Source organism: Thamnophis sirtalis, unplaced genomic scaffold (genome assembly GCF_051295495.1).
Source record: "Thamnophis sirtalis isolate CommonGarterSnake01/CBP01778 unplaced genomic scaffold, rThaSir2_p1.2 scaffold_3, whole genome shotgun sequence".
Lineage (NCBI taxonomy): Eukaryota > Metazoa > Chordata > Lepidosauria > Squamata > Natricidae > Thamnophis > Thamnophis sirtalis.
Genome location: NW_028261383.1, coordinates 65783114 through 65798973, shown reverse-complemented (window position 1 = coordinate 65798973; position 15860 = coordinate 65783114). Strand labels below are relative to the sequence as shown.

General features: G+C 37.5%; 1 protein-coding gene across 6 annotated transcripts in view; it reads right to left on the bottom strand.

Moving 5' to 3' along the window:
* TASOR (transcription activation suppressor) overlaps positions 1-15860 on the bottom strand; it is a 63604-nt gene that overhangs the window by 31799 nt on the left and 15945 nt on the right. For 5 of the 6 annotated variants that reach the window (XR_015695891.1, XR_015695892.1, XM_014065582.2 and 2 more), the window contains exons 9-17: positions 15080-15185; positions 13303-13406; positions 12006-12109; positions 11780-11852; positions 11596-11670; positions 9199-9879; positions 8106-8509; positions 6464-6611; positions 2159-2215 (exon numbers count right to left, since the gene is read on the bottom strand). Coding sequence is in view for 4 of the 6 variants with exons in the window: in XM_014065582.2 (XP_013921057.2) it covers positions 2159-2215; positions 6464-6611; positions 8106-8509; positions 9199-9879; positions 11596-11670; positions 11780-11852; positions 12006-12109; positions 13303-13406; positions 15080-15185 (1752 nt within the window). In the remaining 2 variants the exon portion in view is untranslated. The remainder of the gene's footprint in view (positions 1-2158; positions 2216-6463; positions 6612-8105; positions 8510-9198; positions 9880-11595; positions 11671-11779; positions 11853-12005; positions 12110-13302; positions 13407-15079; positions 15186-15860) is intronic. The other variant, XM_014065583.2, reaches the window with a different exon arrangement.

Sequence of the window (15860 nt, the reverse complement as noted above, 5' to 3'; positions counted from 1 at the left end):
ACTGCTTGTTGATTTGCAAAAATGGAAAGAGGAAATAGTTCTACTTATTAAGTCCCATGGAGCATACTATTAGACTTTCAGAAGTTGTCCAAAAGTACCCCACAATGGAAGCTTCTCTACGAGAGTACTTTGGAGGAAACTGATGATCAACTCTCAGATGCTGAACTAAAGATTTCAGGATATCCCAACAGTAGCAATAAATTTACATGGGAAAAAGACTATAAACTTAATTAAATCTAATATGACATAGTACAAATATACATGCTGCATAAGCATTCAAATGGAATTTTTCATTAAGATGCTCCCAGACACTTTCATCAAGTTAATTTTTTGCACATGCAAATGTTTTTTTGGTATTTCAATAAATTTTCCTTCAACTTTATGATTATTAACTTAACAGATCATTAGAAGAATCCATTTTCAAAAACCAAAAGGTCTTATAAAATTTCCAGGAACAAACTAATATATAGTGTATTTCTAGCAGCCAGTACAGGTAGTCTTCAGCAAATGGTGCAAAGTGACATATAAACAGACACAAACATCCAGACGCATATAGAGAAACATTGCAAACTTCGCAATATATAAAAATAATGGCATAATGAATCTGGGCTGCCAATAACTGATCAGTTAAGGTAAGTTGGATTAATGGCAGATAACTTAAAAGAAAATTTCATCCTAAAGCAGGGGTGTCAAACTAGATTTCTTCGAGGACTGGATCAGCATTGTAGTTCTCGCCCACCAGGAAGGGGGGGGAGGAGGAGGAGACGGGACAGATGCCTCCTGCTGCACTTTGCCAGTCCTTTGCTATTTCTAGGCCGGCCCTGCAGATTTAAGCATCCTTCAGGCCGCATCCGGCTCACAGGCCATGAGTTTGACACCCCTGTCCTAGAGTGTGAGTGCTATCAATAAAACAATTCTAAGCTTGGAAACATTACAAATTAAACATATATGTTTAATACAGTAAGTCTCTTATGAACATCTACACCTAGAGCATTATATACAAATCCAAACAGAATACTGCATCTGAAGAAAGATATTGTAGAGAAGGTGTCCCCAACCTCGGGGCTGCGAATTAATACCAGTCTGTGGTCTGTTTGGGAACCAGGCTGTGGAATTGTTGGGCGAGTGCATGAAGCTTCATTTGCACACGCACGAACCCATCCCTGCTCCCCCCTGCTGCTGCTGCCACTGGCACTGCCAGTCCATGGAGCTAGAAAGGTTAGGGACCACTGTTGTATAGCTCAAAAAGGTGCAAAGAAAAGCAATAAAGAAGATCAAATAGATATGATGACGATAATAACTCTTATACAAGTAGGACTACAGCATTTCTTAGAGCAGAGGTAAATAGAAAGGAAGAAATGGCTAGATGACCATATGAGGATCAAAACAAAATTCTCTCCCTTCTGCATAAACTTATAACTTGTGCAAGTAGTTCTCACTTAACATTGGTGACTTAGCCACCATTTCTTAGAGCTACTTATGCACACACCGATGGTTTACATGATCACATTTTTAGCATTTGGTAACCAGCTCACATTTAGATGCTAGCAGCAACCTGAGATCACATGACCACAATTTTCAGTAATTTTTTTGCCAGTTTCCTGAGTTTATTTTTGGTTTCCAGCAAAAAGTGCCCATTGAGTATAATACATTTGTTTAATGACAATAGTGTTCACGTAACAAACACACAATAAAAGGTCATAAAATCAGGCAGGGACATGAGGTGACCTCCTTCCAAACAGAATTCCAGTTTCAATTCCAGTTGTAAGTTAAGGAATATTTGTAGTTGATATTTCTAAATGCTGAGTTTCAGGACAAATAAAAAGTATCTCTGTCTATATGTACTAAAAGCCTTTGCAATCCCCACATAACCTCCAAAAACTGCAATCAGAAATACTTTTTTTATATGGGACGATTGCAACTCCTACAATAAAGAGACATGCCACAAGTGCAAGAATGAGCATGGGTGTTTTAAGTGGGCTGCATTTCTCAAGTTTCAAACTCCGAATATACTTGCTTCAGTGGATTAATTTCCCCAATTAAGTGTTTAACTGGTTGGTTGGTTTTCAGTCTTCCGAAAACTTAATGCTGAGAACAGGCTTCTTTTTCAGCTACCTGGATAGCAATGGGCATATGCAGTAAAGACCATCCTTCTCACCTGTTTGGTTATCTCCAAGCTTTCTCAGTTGATCCTCAGGAACTCTTCCTACCCCTCCTGAGGGAGAGCAGCAGTTAGCAAGTTTAGAGTTTCTCAATATATATATAAAGTACATCCTTTCATACTTTTTTGTTCTATAAACCAATTTAAATAATTAGCCATTCGCTCATATCAGAAAATATAAAAGTAATGTTATTAATTTCAAGTATTTTTGGATCTCTTGGAATTTTTTTCATTCAAGATTTTAATTCCAGAATTTATTATATCTATAAACACTGCAAGAACAAGCAGGCTAGAAATTCCCGTGTTAATCATTTCTGGTGTACTAGAGGCTTGAGCTACCCAACCATGCTACTGCTGCTTTCTCACCCATATTACTTTAATAATTTCACATTTTTCATTAAAAAGATAGTTTTCATTTAGTCCATAAAATTAAATATGGAAATTACCACTAAAAGCAAGTAGATCCAGAAATAGCACAATACAGTGCTGTTAAGTTTTATCTCTTAGTAGCAATGTAGTGTTTTAGAAGAAAACTGGGCTTCAAATGAATTAATGTGATGCAGCATTTTTTTATGTTGAACAAATTGCATTTTAAAAAGAACCCTTGAGAAATTAGCCTCAGAAGAATTCATATCATCTTTCTTTGCATAAAGTAGCATAACCATGATTTTACATAGGTCTGGAATTTTTTTTAAAGTTAAAATGAATTGCTAATGATAGAAATCTCATTTTTTAAACATTTTTAGAGTCAAAAGTTTCTATTGGCAATCTGAATTCAATATAGTGTTTACAACATTATTGGAACAGAATTTATCTATAAATGTTCTGCCAAGTTCCCTCATTATCTTAAATAAGTACAGATATGCTATGTCGTGATCACAAAAACTATCTAGTAAACAAATGCAGTCAATTAAGCGATTATATTCAAAATTGCTATTCTATGACAAATTGCCCCACCGGTTTCTTCTTTTACTATGGAATAGAACCCACCACACTCCTAGAAACTATGTAACTTTTTTCATTTTTTATAAATTCTAAGTCAATAGTTGCATATATACTCATGATGGCTCTTGTTACTTGTAACACCATGTTATGTTACAGCTGACCATCTTTATAGCAAAAAAATAAATACCAAAATACGATTATTAACCTCCAAACAATATATTAAATCCAACATAAAAACTAGCTATTTATTTATTTAGATTTATACTGCCGCCTATTCGCACATGGTGATTCAAGGCAGCTTACAAGAATATAAAAATATCAATTAAGCTAAGAACAGATTAAATAATCAATATGATTGTAAAATTTAAATGTAGGCACAAAATATTTGTACCCAGATCACACACTGTTTAATGGAAAATGGATTGTTTATATAAAAATAAAACACAAAATTTAAAGATCAAAAGAAAATAAGAGAGAGACTCATATATAATAAAATAATCTCCTGCCCCTCACAACACATCATACAACCCATTTAATGGGCTCCAGCCTCCCTCCTGCTCTGCGTTCTCCAAGGCCACTGGCAGAACCAGATCTTCAACACCTCCCATAAGAGTGTTAGAGTGGAGGCCATTCTAATCTCTGGAAGGATTATGTTCCAGAGAGAGGGAGCCAACAAGGAGAAGGCCCTTCTTCTGGGTCCCACCAGGTGCATCTCCCTAGGGGATTGGACCCACAACATTCTTTGCCTCCCCACTTTCTCCCTGCTGAGTCGGGTAGATGTGACCGGCAAGAGACAGTCCCTAAAATAACCTGGTCCCAAGCCATGAAGGGCTTTAAAGGTGACAACCAGCAGCTTGAATTGCACCTAGAAGTAAATTGCCAACCAATGCAGCTCCAGTAGGAGAGAGGTGATACATGTGCACATCGAGATCTGCACAAAACCATGTGGGTTGCTGTATTTTGCACCAACTGGCGCTTCCAGATGCTCTTCAAAGGCGCATTGCAATAGTCAAGATAGGAAGTGACTAGGACATGAGTGACCGTGACTGGAGATTGTTGGTCCAGGAAAGGGCATAACTGGCGCATAACCTGCAGTTACTGCACAAAGGCCCTCCTGGTCACAACTGCCACCTGCTCTTTAAGCAGGAGTTATGAGTCCAGGAGAACCTCCAGATTACGCACAGGGTCTGTTTGGGGCAGTGCCACCCCATCCAAGACCAAAGGTGGCAATTCTCCATGGGCCAAAGAATCCCAAACCCAAAGCCACTCGGGTTTGTCAGTGTTTAATTTTAACCTGTTTCTCCCCATCCAGCCCTAACAGTCTCTAGGCACTGCAAGAGGAGGACACAGCATCACTTAACTCACCACGGGCTGAGACATGTTGATGATACCTCAAGTCCATGGTGGCGGATGATCTCACTCAGTGACTTCCTATAAATGTTGAACAGGAGCGGAGACAGTACAAACCCTGTGGAACCGTGCAAAGAAGTGGGCGAGGACTGGATCTCTCCACTCCTATCAACACTGATTGAGAGCAGGTGCAGAGTAAGGAAGTGAACCAGGATAGCACAGGACCCCCCACTCCCATCCCCCAAAGCCACTCCAGAAGAATACTATGGTTGATGGTATTGAAAGGTGCCAAGAGGTCAAGTAGAGCAAGGATGGATGCACTATCCCCATCCCGCTCCCGCCAGAGATCATCCAAAAACATGACCAATACTGTTTCTATCCACATACAGGCCTGAATCCTGACTGGTAGGGGTCTAGATAATCCACTTCATCCAGAAAGCTCTGGAGCTGCCGCGCAACCACTTTCTCAACCACCTTCCTCAAAAAAGAAAGATTGGAAACAGGTCGGAAATTATATCCAACTGGGTGGGATCTAACAATGGTTTCTTAAGAAGAGGGTGGACCACAGCTTCCTTAAAGTGCTGGGGCACTATCCCTCTTGTAGGGAAGCATTAATCACTGGCAGAGGTCACCTGACTGTCACCTCCCGGGAAGTTTTCACAAGCCAGGAGGGACATGGGTCTAAAATACATATGCTTGCGGGCATAGAGAATGAAGTCGAGCGATTTTGTCTTTCAAAAAATCTGCAAATTCTTCAGCGTGTCCCTTCAGGTGGATCTCAAATCTCCTCCTTCCCCAGGAGCAGGTGCTCACCTTAAAAGAGAGCCACTGGGCGATTATCTGCAGATGCAATTAGTGCAGAGAAGTATTTACACTTTGTTGCACAAATCACCATGAGATAGGCCTTAATAGCAGCTCTTGCCCTGTTCAATCGACTTCATCCCTTGTCTTCCGCCAGCAGCACTCTAGACGTCTCATCTGTTTCATCCCTCTCATTTCCTCTGTATATCATGGAAGGCAGAGAGGTCTACGGGTGAGGAGAGGTCACATGGGTGCAATGTTATCCAGAGCCTCAGTCACCTTCCTATTCCAGTGACTAAGAGTTCGGCTGGACTGCACAGATGATCTGTAGTTATAACCCCCACCTCCTTCTGGAACCCATCAGGGTCCATTAATCGACAAGGGTGGACCAATCTAATAGGTCCTGCCTCCCTGTCAGGGTGGGGGGAAGACGGCACTGCACAACTCTTGAGAAACTCATTGCCACCAGACTGTGATCTGACCATGACAAGAGGGACAAGTCCACCAATTGCCAGTCACATAGGCACTGCTTCGACAAAAACACCAAATTGAGTGTGTGATCACTATTCCAAGTTGGGCACTGGATGACCTGGGACAGATCCATGCAAGTCATGGTTTCCATGAAATCTCAGGCTACCTTTGATCCCGCCCCCACGGATAGCAGATTGAACTCTCCCAGAACTATAAGCTTGGGGAATTCCACCACCAGTCTGGCGGCAAGGTCCAGAAGCCCAGGTAGGGAAGCTGCCACACAGCAGGGAGGCTGGTACAGCAAAAGCAATACCACCTGATCCCTTGAGCCCAGCCTAAGAAAAATGGTCTCACATCCAGGCACTTGTGGAGCTGTGCCCCTGGAGGCTGCTAGAGATTCCTGCTTTAATACAACAAAAGGACAGATTCATAACCTGAGTCTCTTCCTCAGTCATAGAATTCCATTGTTCCATCTCAACTGAATGCTGCAGAGCACCTTAGCTAAATTCAAAACAGTATTTAAAAACATGTTTCCAAGAACCAACAATATAAACAAAGGACTCAAAATAATGTCTCCACTAACAGAAGTTGAGATCAGTCTGTTGTAAACTGTCATGAACTAACTGAATAGCCTGGAAGTAAAATATTAAAAATATTCCATATCCTCTATGATATTTATAATTGGATATCTAAAAGATATAAAGATTTGAACTTTATACTTATCTTATTACTCACCTGTGATGGGAATCAGTTTCCAATGTATTTCAGTTGCCTCAGAATTGTTTGAGTTGGAACGTTGTCTATGATAATTCTGTTCAAGGGGTGTGCTAGGACAGGGACTAATGCAACCATCAAAGCTACTTATGCTTCCTGTGCTTGTTTCCTAAATAAATACATAGTATTTCAATTGTTAATTATGTAGTGCTCTATATATTAATATAGCATATGGTAAATGCATGTGTTTGTGTCCATGTACATCCATGAGAATATTTATACACACATACATACACAAATGTTAGCACTGTTTATTTTAATCCTTTCAATATACAGTCTTCAGAAACTAAAACTTTTTTGTACTATATTAATTTAAATCATCAATTAAGCACTAATGTGATATCCCTATCTGTATTAACTGTGGCTCTTATTTTCAAGATAGTCAAGTACAATAATTTGAATTAACAGATTTACTCACACACAAGTCACTTTCAGACAGGAAAGAAAAGCAATTGTCAAGGTTGCCTAGTGATAGCACCAGCAATACTTTTTAAAAGTTATTTACTATTTAAGATATATTTCAGCTGGAAGTGTTGTTTTGTTTCAGCTGGAAAGAAGCATTTATAGAGGAAGTAACCCTTCCCAGGCTCCCAAGATCAATTTTATCTTTTGATCTCTTCCAGTGAAGGAATGGTTATGCCCTCCCGATTACCCTCTGAACAACCAACACAAACTGCAGTCAAAACAGTACAAGAGTTTAAAAAAAGTCATCTTCAACTCTCAAATTGCCAGTACATGACAAGCATAATAAACCAAAGAAGCCCTAGTCAAATGTTCGCTTGTGCCTATTTTATCACCACCTCTATAGATGTTCACTACTTTAAATCTACTGACAAATATGCTCATGCACTGAGCATTCAAGCCATGTGTAACTTCAAGGGTCACAAGAATAAAGGAAGTGCTTTTTACCGAATTAGATTATTGATTCGTCTACTTCCATGCATGAATCACCAGGATTTTTAACATAGACCTGCCTAAACTTACCTATCTTCAATTCAAATACAACCCTTCCTAAAGGAATTCTGCTCTTTAAGAAGACTCCACCAAAAAGGAACAATAACATTCGTTTATGTTCCTAGGCACCAAGACTGAAATAGTAACAAGAGACTTAGTGGTACAACTACAATACCATATGGACAGCCAGTCTGATGTAGTGGTTAAGGCCTCAGTGTAGAACATGGGAGACCATGAGGTCTAGTCTGGCCTTAGGCACAAAACCACCTGGATGACTTTGGGCCAGTGACTCTCTCTTAGCCCTAGAAAGCAGGCAACAGCAACTACTTCTGAAACATTGTCAAGAAAACTGCAAGTGACTTGTCCAGACAGTGCTAGAAATCAACAGTGACTTGAACATATAAGTGAACATATGCATGTGCTTATATAGAAAAAGAGTTATTTTACTAACTTTTCTTCAATTGAGTTAGATTTTCCCACTGAAAATAGCATTAACAAGGGTAACACAATTGTTCAATATAGCAGTTTCATGATACCCAATTATCTTAAGCTTCACTAATCTGATCTGCTCCATTTTGTTAACTGTGAGACTTTTAAATTACTCTTAATATTAAATTGCAACAGATTTGCAAAACAGAAACATTCTTACTTTTAATGGTAGTATATGATCTGGATCCGTTTCAATAGTGGAGGCATCAATAGAATTGGGCAAACATGTTGCACTTTTTTCTATCATGACTGGGCTTTGGGGATCCTTGAATTGAGTCTTTTCATGTGTAGTGTTAGGAAGTTCGGCTTCTTCCTTGATCTTTGGTGGAATGGGATTGTATTCAACTGTTTGCTTTGAATAATTTTCTAGTGAAGCCTGTTTAATCAATCTTGCTGTTTGAAAATCCGTATTAGTAAGCATTTCCGTAAGTAATTTAAAAACACCAGATAGGTCAGTAATTGGAGGATCGGCAACGTTTTGTTGTCTTAAATCAGTATCACGCCCACCGAGATCAGCTATCATTGAAAGAAGTGATTGTGGTGCTCCGTCATGTAGCAATCCAGCTGGGGTAGGGATAGAAATATACAGAATACAAATATTATGCTAAAAACTTTTGACTATCCATTCATCAATTGATGGATATGATACATACAAGGAAACACATTTCTAATATTCTACATTTTGAGCCTAGTGAAAAAAGCGTTAAATGGCAAAAAACGATGTAGTCTTTGTATGAAATATCAGCAGTTACATTTATACCGATCCTCAAGCCCAACACCTTGCTCGGGTATTTTTAATGAATAGCCAAGCTTGAAAAATCTGACCTGGATAGTACCTAAAGAGAGACCAACAGGAAAACTCACATTTGCTGACTAGACTTGGAAATCAAAACAAAATCTCCAAAAGGCAACAGTCGCAAAATAATACAGTTTATTATTGCCAGTATATGGATATTTTCGGGCAATACTCAGGAATTGTAGATTTTTACTTACTTAAATGTCAGGGACTTGAATCTTCTGCACTGCAAAGTTCCATACCCAGAAAAACTGATAGAATATGCTTGATGCCAAGCCACATAACAAAAATGCTGAATTTGTAACTAATATAAGCAATAAAAACTATGAATGTAAAATGCAAACATTCAATATGAGTAAGTTTTTATTTGCATTAATATTCAAAGTGCAAGAAACATGCTACAAGCTATTTTTATATTTATTTACCTAAACTCTACAGTTAATACAGAGGTTCTTACCTTCATAGTTTTCTAAAGTATTGCTCATTTTTAACTGTTTTTGTGGACTCTCTCCTTTACTTCCAGATTTTCGTTTCCGCCTGCTTTCTCTATTGTCTTCTGAGTCAGAGTCTCTGTCTACATTTTTCTTTGTATAATGAATTAAATTAATCAGATCTTCAATATTTCCTCTATCACGATTTCCAGAATGAGCAGACTTTCTTTTTGCAGCTACATTTTCATATTTTGATCCATTTCTTTTTCCAGCTTTTTTTCTTGTAAGATCAGGATCATCTTCCAGGGGTTCATAATCTGAAACAGGACTGAACTGCTGAGGTTTTCTATTACTGTCCATTATTTTCTTCACGTTAGAAATAGGAATCTGATATGTTTCTGAACCAAAAATATAGGAATTCAAACAGCTCTCAAGATGGGATTTATTTTTAGGACCAGGATATAGAAATTTTCTCTCATCCAAGTTTCCTTTATATTGATGTAAAACAAATTCTTTATATTTACTGTATCGTTTAAAATAGTCATTTATATATTTTTCCATCAAAATATTCAAGCCAGACTTAGAATTGTTGCGAGAATGTACATATGCATAATGCAACGACTGGATAAATCTTGGAAGTTCTGGTATAACTTCATGGGTTTCATCCAATAACGGCGTATTTTCATTTTTCTGATCATTTTTTTGCACTATGTTCAGAATGGGACAAAAAAGGGGGGGATCAGTAAACAGCATTCCTTGAATAAAGTTATACAATATTGTCTTTGCTTTGTGGAATCAACACTTATATTTTTCCCCTCATCATTTTACCTTAATAGCAACTAAGAAGAAATATAACATGCTTGAGATCTATTTTGGAATTACTATTCTGCTTGTACTTTAAGATTAAAAACCTGAGATATTTCACACATGTTCATCAGGAAGGATAATGAGGATGGTAGGCATAGAAAAAGGGGCTTTTTGAACAGTATGCTTAGTACTTTAAACAAGAATTTAGCAATATTACCTTGAAGAAATGTATAACAATTTCATGAATCGTTTTCTCTTGTGCAATTACTTTTGTACTGATTAATATTTGCATTTTGATCTGTGATTACATTAATTAAAGCAGAAGCTTAGATACAGACATTTTAAATAAATAAATTACAAAATAATTATGAGAGATTGTCCTAAACATGAAGTTTAGGGGATTTAATTCTGAAATGTCACTTTTTTCTTTTTATAAACTTATGATAAAGCAGGGGAGAGGTGATATTATTTTATAATGACAATTTATCATTCACAGTGATAATTCCCTTTCTTTAGTCTATCACTTCAATTCCAGTAGGAATTTTTAATATAATAAATTTGATTCAGAGAGCCATTGATGAAAGTAAGGTATCAGGGATAGAAATCAAAAGACCATGAGTTCAAGTCTACCGTAAGTAGGCATAAGGGCAATTGGATGACCTCAAATCAGTCATACCATTTCATCCCAGGAAGCAGACAATAACAAACATTTCCAAAATCTTGCCAAGAAAATTGCAGAAACTAGTTCAGGCAGTCAATAAAACGCTCTCTTTAACTTTACCTCTTCATTCTTCTGAACCCATTTGGATTCTGTCTCCCTTTTGCTTTTCACAGAAAACTAAGACTAGATAGCATGTTCTTCCTTGCTAACTGAGATAAGAGAAAGAGTGAGGCTCCTCTTGAATCAGTGTTTAATTCTTCACATGTTCCACACAAAATTGACTGCATTCTAGCCATTTTAAGAAGTAATCCCCTTTTCTCATAAGAGAAGACTTTACTGCAGATTTATTCTAAGGATACCACACTAACACTTTAATTACAGAGTCAGGAAATTATACCCATAATCCCGTAAGGAGGAAATCTGCTTTAGGAAGGATGGGATTGGTTTATAGTAAGCAAACTAGTTAAGACACATTTAAATACAGCAAATTCAGGATTTAAAGCACAGATATTCACAGGAATTAACTAGGCTAGGTTTGTTTCTTTCAAGATTTCATCACTTTTTTCTCAGGCCTTAAGAGAAAGGAAACGATAAGAAAATGTTTTGACTAGTATTTTTCTTTACTGTAATTTATCAGTACCAAGGGCTTTACCACCATCAATTTTATCAAACCTGTGTTCAAATACCAAATGTTTTGAAAGCACACTTATTCTAAGAGAGGTCAGTTGCAGCTATAATCTTTTGATAGTAAGTAAACAAATTTCCTGCTTCCTGCCTATTGCTAGGCTAGCACTCATGGCCATTAGAATGCCAAACTACTTTAGAGATGAAAATAAAGTCTGGCTTTATTATAACCCAAGGCTGGATCGGCAACTTTCATTACTGTTATTGTGTCTGAAATACAGCAATAATTAACACTGGACATACCTCCACATTAAATACTGAAAAAAATTACCTGAAGTCATTAAATTTCTAGGCTTCCGAAATAGAAACAATGCTTGCAAAACCCGAGGCCTTCCTGTTCGATTATCTGATTAAAAAATAAAAGGGAAGAAGAATAAAAGAGAAAATAAAAGTTAAAAGGTAGCAAAAATACTCACTCAAACCAATTGCTCAAGAAAGACATAGTATTTGTATACCATATGGGGAAGCCATTTGATAAGGAGAAAGAAGCAAGAGGTGTCCTCCATCGACAAGTGGTTTTAAAATAACCTACAAAAAAGATATTTAAATTAGGAATGGAATTAAGTATAGCACAAGTTTTGTTCATGTTGTAATTTCAAAAAGAACAGGCGTGATGTTTTGAAATTTCCAGTACTACAAATATGCATATAGTAAAATTATAGGGAAAAAAACCATACTCACTAGGTTGTCTGTCTCTAGTTTCTGAAGTAAACCTTCCAAATTGCTCCCTGATCTAGTCTTTTCCACAACTTCGAACAGACTACAATACATTCCATTCTTAAACACTAAGAATACAGGAAAAAATAGCTATCAATAAGCCATCTCATTAGAGAAAAAGTTAGTACAGTGAGTCCAAAAAACATCAGATAAAATAATTTTGCTCCCCTTTCATCCCTCAATAAGCAATTCTATGGGAATAAATTTAACAAACAAACAAACAAATATATCTCCTTGGATAGGACTGGAAGGAAGGTACTTTTCAGCAATGGAAAACTACTCATTTTTTCAAAGAACTGTCCATTGCAAGTTCTATTTTATATTGGCTCACAATGGCTCATGTCTCGCTTCTCTAACCACACAAGAAAACAAGAGGTTGGATATATCAAATATAACTCAAAGTTAACTAATGTGATGTTGTGGACTAGTCATTACTAAGGTGTTCAAAATGGTTTGAGTTCAAAACAGCCATCTAGAACATTTTAAGCCTGAAACAAAACTGGATTTTTTTGAGAATTTCAAATGATATTCGTTTAAGTGTTCCATGTGATACTAAGCCATGCAGTTGGAATGTTGTTGACTGATTTTTTTCCTGTTCTAAACATTATAGAAGGGGAGGATAATCACATTCCTGTTATTACTGATGGACTGACCTAGTAGTTGGAGTTTAGAAGTGAAGCAATGGCAGCCCATGACACTGTAAGGAAGACATTCGAATCTGAATGCTACCAATGTTTAAGATTGTAATTAGCTGGATTGTTCCTCACTGCAACATTCTCTGTTGCTGGAAATAAGTACACCTGATTGCTGATCTCCAAATTAAAACTCATTGAAGACAACTGAAATCTGATCTTATTTTAAATGATAGCATAATGAAATATAATGGAATTGGTGAGGAGTGGTGTGAATTTTCCACCACTTTCCTTGATCTTCAAATGAACTCCTTAGAATTTGAAAGTACACCCCCCCCCAAAAAAAAAATCAAATAAAGAAAAACCTGTTTGGAGGTAATACTTTTTTTCAGTCCTTACAATGATCGCTTTTTAAGCAAATGAATGTCATTAAGCACTCCAATTATTTGCCACCAACTCCAGTTTATGACCAGTTATACTCCTCCCTCCTACTTGAGTTTTCTCCATTTGTGCTCTAACAATTATAATACTGCTCGATTATTCTAAACTCTCAATTTGACGAGTAATCTTTTAAAAATAATAACTATATTGGTAAATCTTGCTTTCCTTAACTTAAAAAAAGCTCTTACCTTCCCTTTCTCCTGAATATGTTTCTTTAGCCAATACACGAGATGATAATTTCTGTGCCAATTTTTCAAAGCTCATTACCATTTCAACATCAAGTTTTTCAGGACTAGTGGTCATAGAAGGAAAAAAAAAGATTTCATTACTCGCTTTAGTCTAAATTAGGGACATCAAATTCACATCATCACAGCGGCGTCACGTAACCTATCGGGGCTCCCCACCCCTTTGCTAAACCAGGTGTGGGCATGGCCAGCACGTGACGCATCCGCCCTGCAGGTCGGGAGTTTGACAGCCCTGGTATAAACATTTCCCCCCCTTTCATATCCTAACAAAAACCTGGAACTGTGCAAAAAGCTTAATTGTTGACCAAGAATCAGATTAGGAAAAAAGTTGCAACCAGACTTATGTAGAAAATGTGCGGGTAGCAAGACTCAGTGGACATAAAAACAGTCTGAGGCAACTTGACTGTGGGCTCTGAATGCAAGATTAACACCTACTGATGGATTGGGGAACAATTCGTGAATTCTTCTGAAAAGGCAAAACAACTGACAATGGATGCCTGAGAATCATAGGAGCCTAAGATCTCAGGAAAGACATACTGGCTGGTATGTATAATTAGATCTATACCTAAAGCAAATTATGTCATAGAAATTAATTCATAATTAATCCCAATCCCAAAGACCATAACAGTAGAAGTCTGCATCTGTAGCCACTAAGGCAGTGTTGGCGAAGCTTTTTGGCACTGAGTGCCAAAATGGGAGCATGTGCCCTGGAAATCGGAGGAGCACCGCTGGGACGATGATTTTCTGGTCTCTGGCACGTGCATGTGCACCGGCAAGCTGGTCTTCATGCACGCATGCATGCCACAAACAAGTAGATCAGATGGCTGGTGCGCATGCACACATCGGAAACTAGAAGACCATCTTCCCGGCACGCACATGTGCACTGGGCAGCTGATCTTCTGGTTTCTGGCACTCCCACGCATATGAAGACCAGCTGGCTGGCACACCACAACCCGGAAGAGCAACAGGCGACGGCTCCAGTGCCCAGAGATGGCTCTGTGTTCCACTTCCAGCACCTGTGTCATAGGTTTGCACTAAGGTATAAAGGTTTACAATGCTGGACTTGGATTGCAAACACTCAGCTTCCAATCCACCCTTTGCCATGTTGGGTGACCTTCTTGTTAGTCACTTTCTTTTAGTCTAATAAACATCTCATAGGGCTAATTGGGTGAAAAACTGGATGCCACCTTGTTTTTCTACAGGAGAGGTGGGATAAAAACAACAACAAAATGAACATATGGCTCTACACTATGGGGTATTAGCCTGGTGAGCCAACACAGAACAGTCAGAGTAAGATTGGGACGTGTCCTTAAGCAAAGAGTTACTCCTCAGATTGTCATTGTATATGCATACCTTCCAAGCTTACTGATTGGACTTGCAAATACATCACTGATTGTTGACTATATATTACAGAGTATTAATGTATCCTATTTTTGTTGATCCTGTATTGTATATCCTTTATAGGAAGCTATATTTAGGTAAGGCATGTATGCATATGCTTATTGTATTAATTTCCTCAATGAACTGTCTTTATACATTGTTCTTGTATCTTATATTCAACCTGGGGAGCATTGAAAACTAAGGAAGCTAGCAATGCATTTTAGCAGTTAAAAATAAAATTACTAGTGCTGTGCAGATAACTACAATGTTCCAATCTTTCAAGATTTTAGATAATCTAGTGCAATTCAAACTGACTTCAGGTCTGGTTATGAATACTTACAGTTTGCAGGGAAGCGTAGGGCGTTTCTCAGATATCAAAGTAGCATGACAAACAAGCTTTCCTTTGTTTAAAAGTTGCCCTTTCCATAAAGCATAACTTGATTTATCTACAATATAAAAGGACAAAAATATTCAAAATGTTAATGTAATGTTTCTAAAAGGGGGGATTTTAATAATTATCAAGGCAATTATATGCAGTGTCAAAAGACCTTTGCTAACTCAGTAAGAATAGATAGCCTTGAATTTAACTCACTTGATAATAACAATGACCAGGAATTCTATACAGATAAGCTAGCATGGAAGAGACTTCCTACTCTGTCCAACCTAACCTTAGTTTTAGTTTTTGTACAAACAGGGAAGAAACCTGTTCAATGAGCTTATTTCTGCTTTTACTATTGAATAAAGAAAATAGTAATGATGTTTACTGTGTGTTAGTAAGTAGAAAAAACAATATATCTTCTTATGAAATATTTATCTTATTGCCAACAGCAGCCTTAGCACAGGCGAGAAGCAGACAGAAGGACATTTCCTCCCACTTTCAGGGTTTTATCTAAAATGAGACAACATGGTGATGGGCATGAATATAACAATCTTTGTCCACTAAGTAAATTGAATATCCTTAAATAGTTTCTTTTTATATCAGTAGAATGAAGATAGTCATATTCAGATCCCATATGGATCTATCTCTAGGGAAGAAACTAGTGCAGGATTTTCTATTTAACAGCTTCCATCACTAATGTTTACTTTACTTCACTAAAGTATTTTCCATATGCTACTTATCA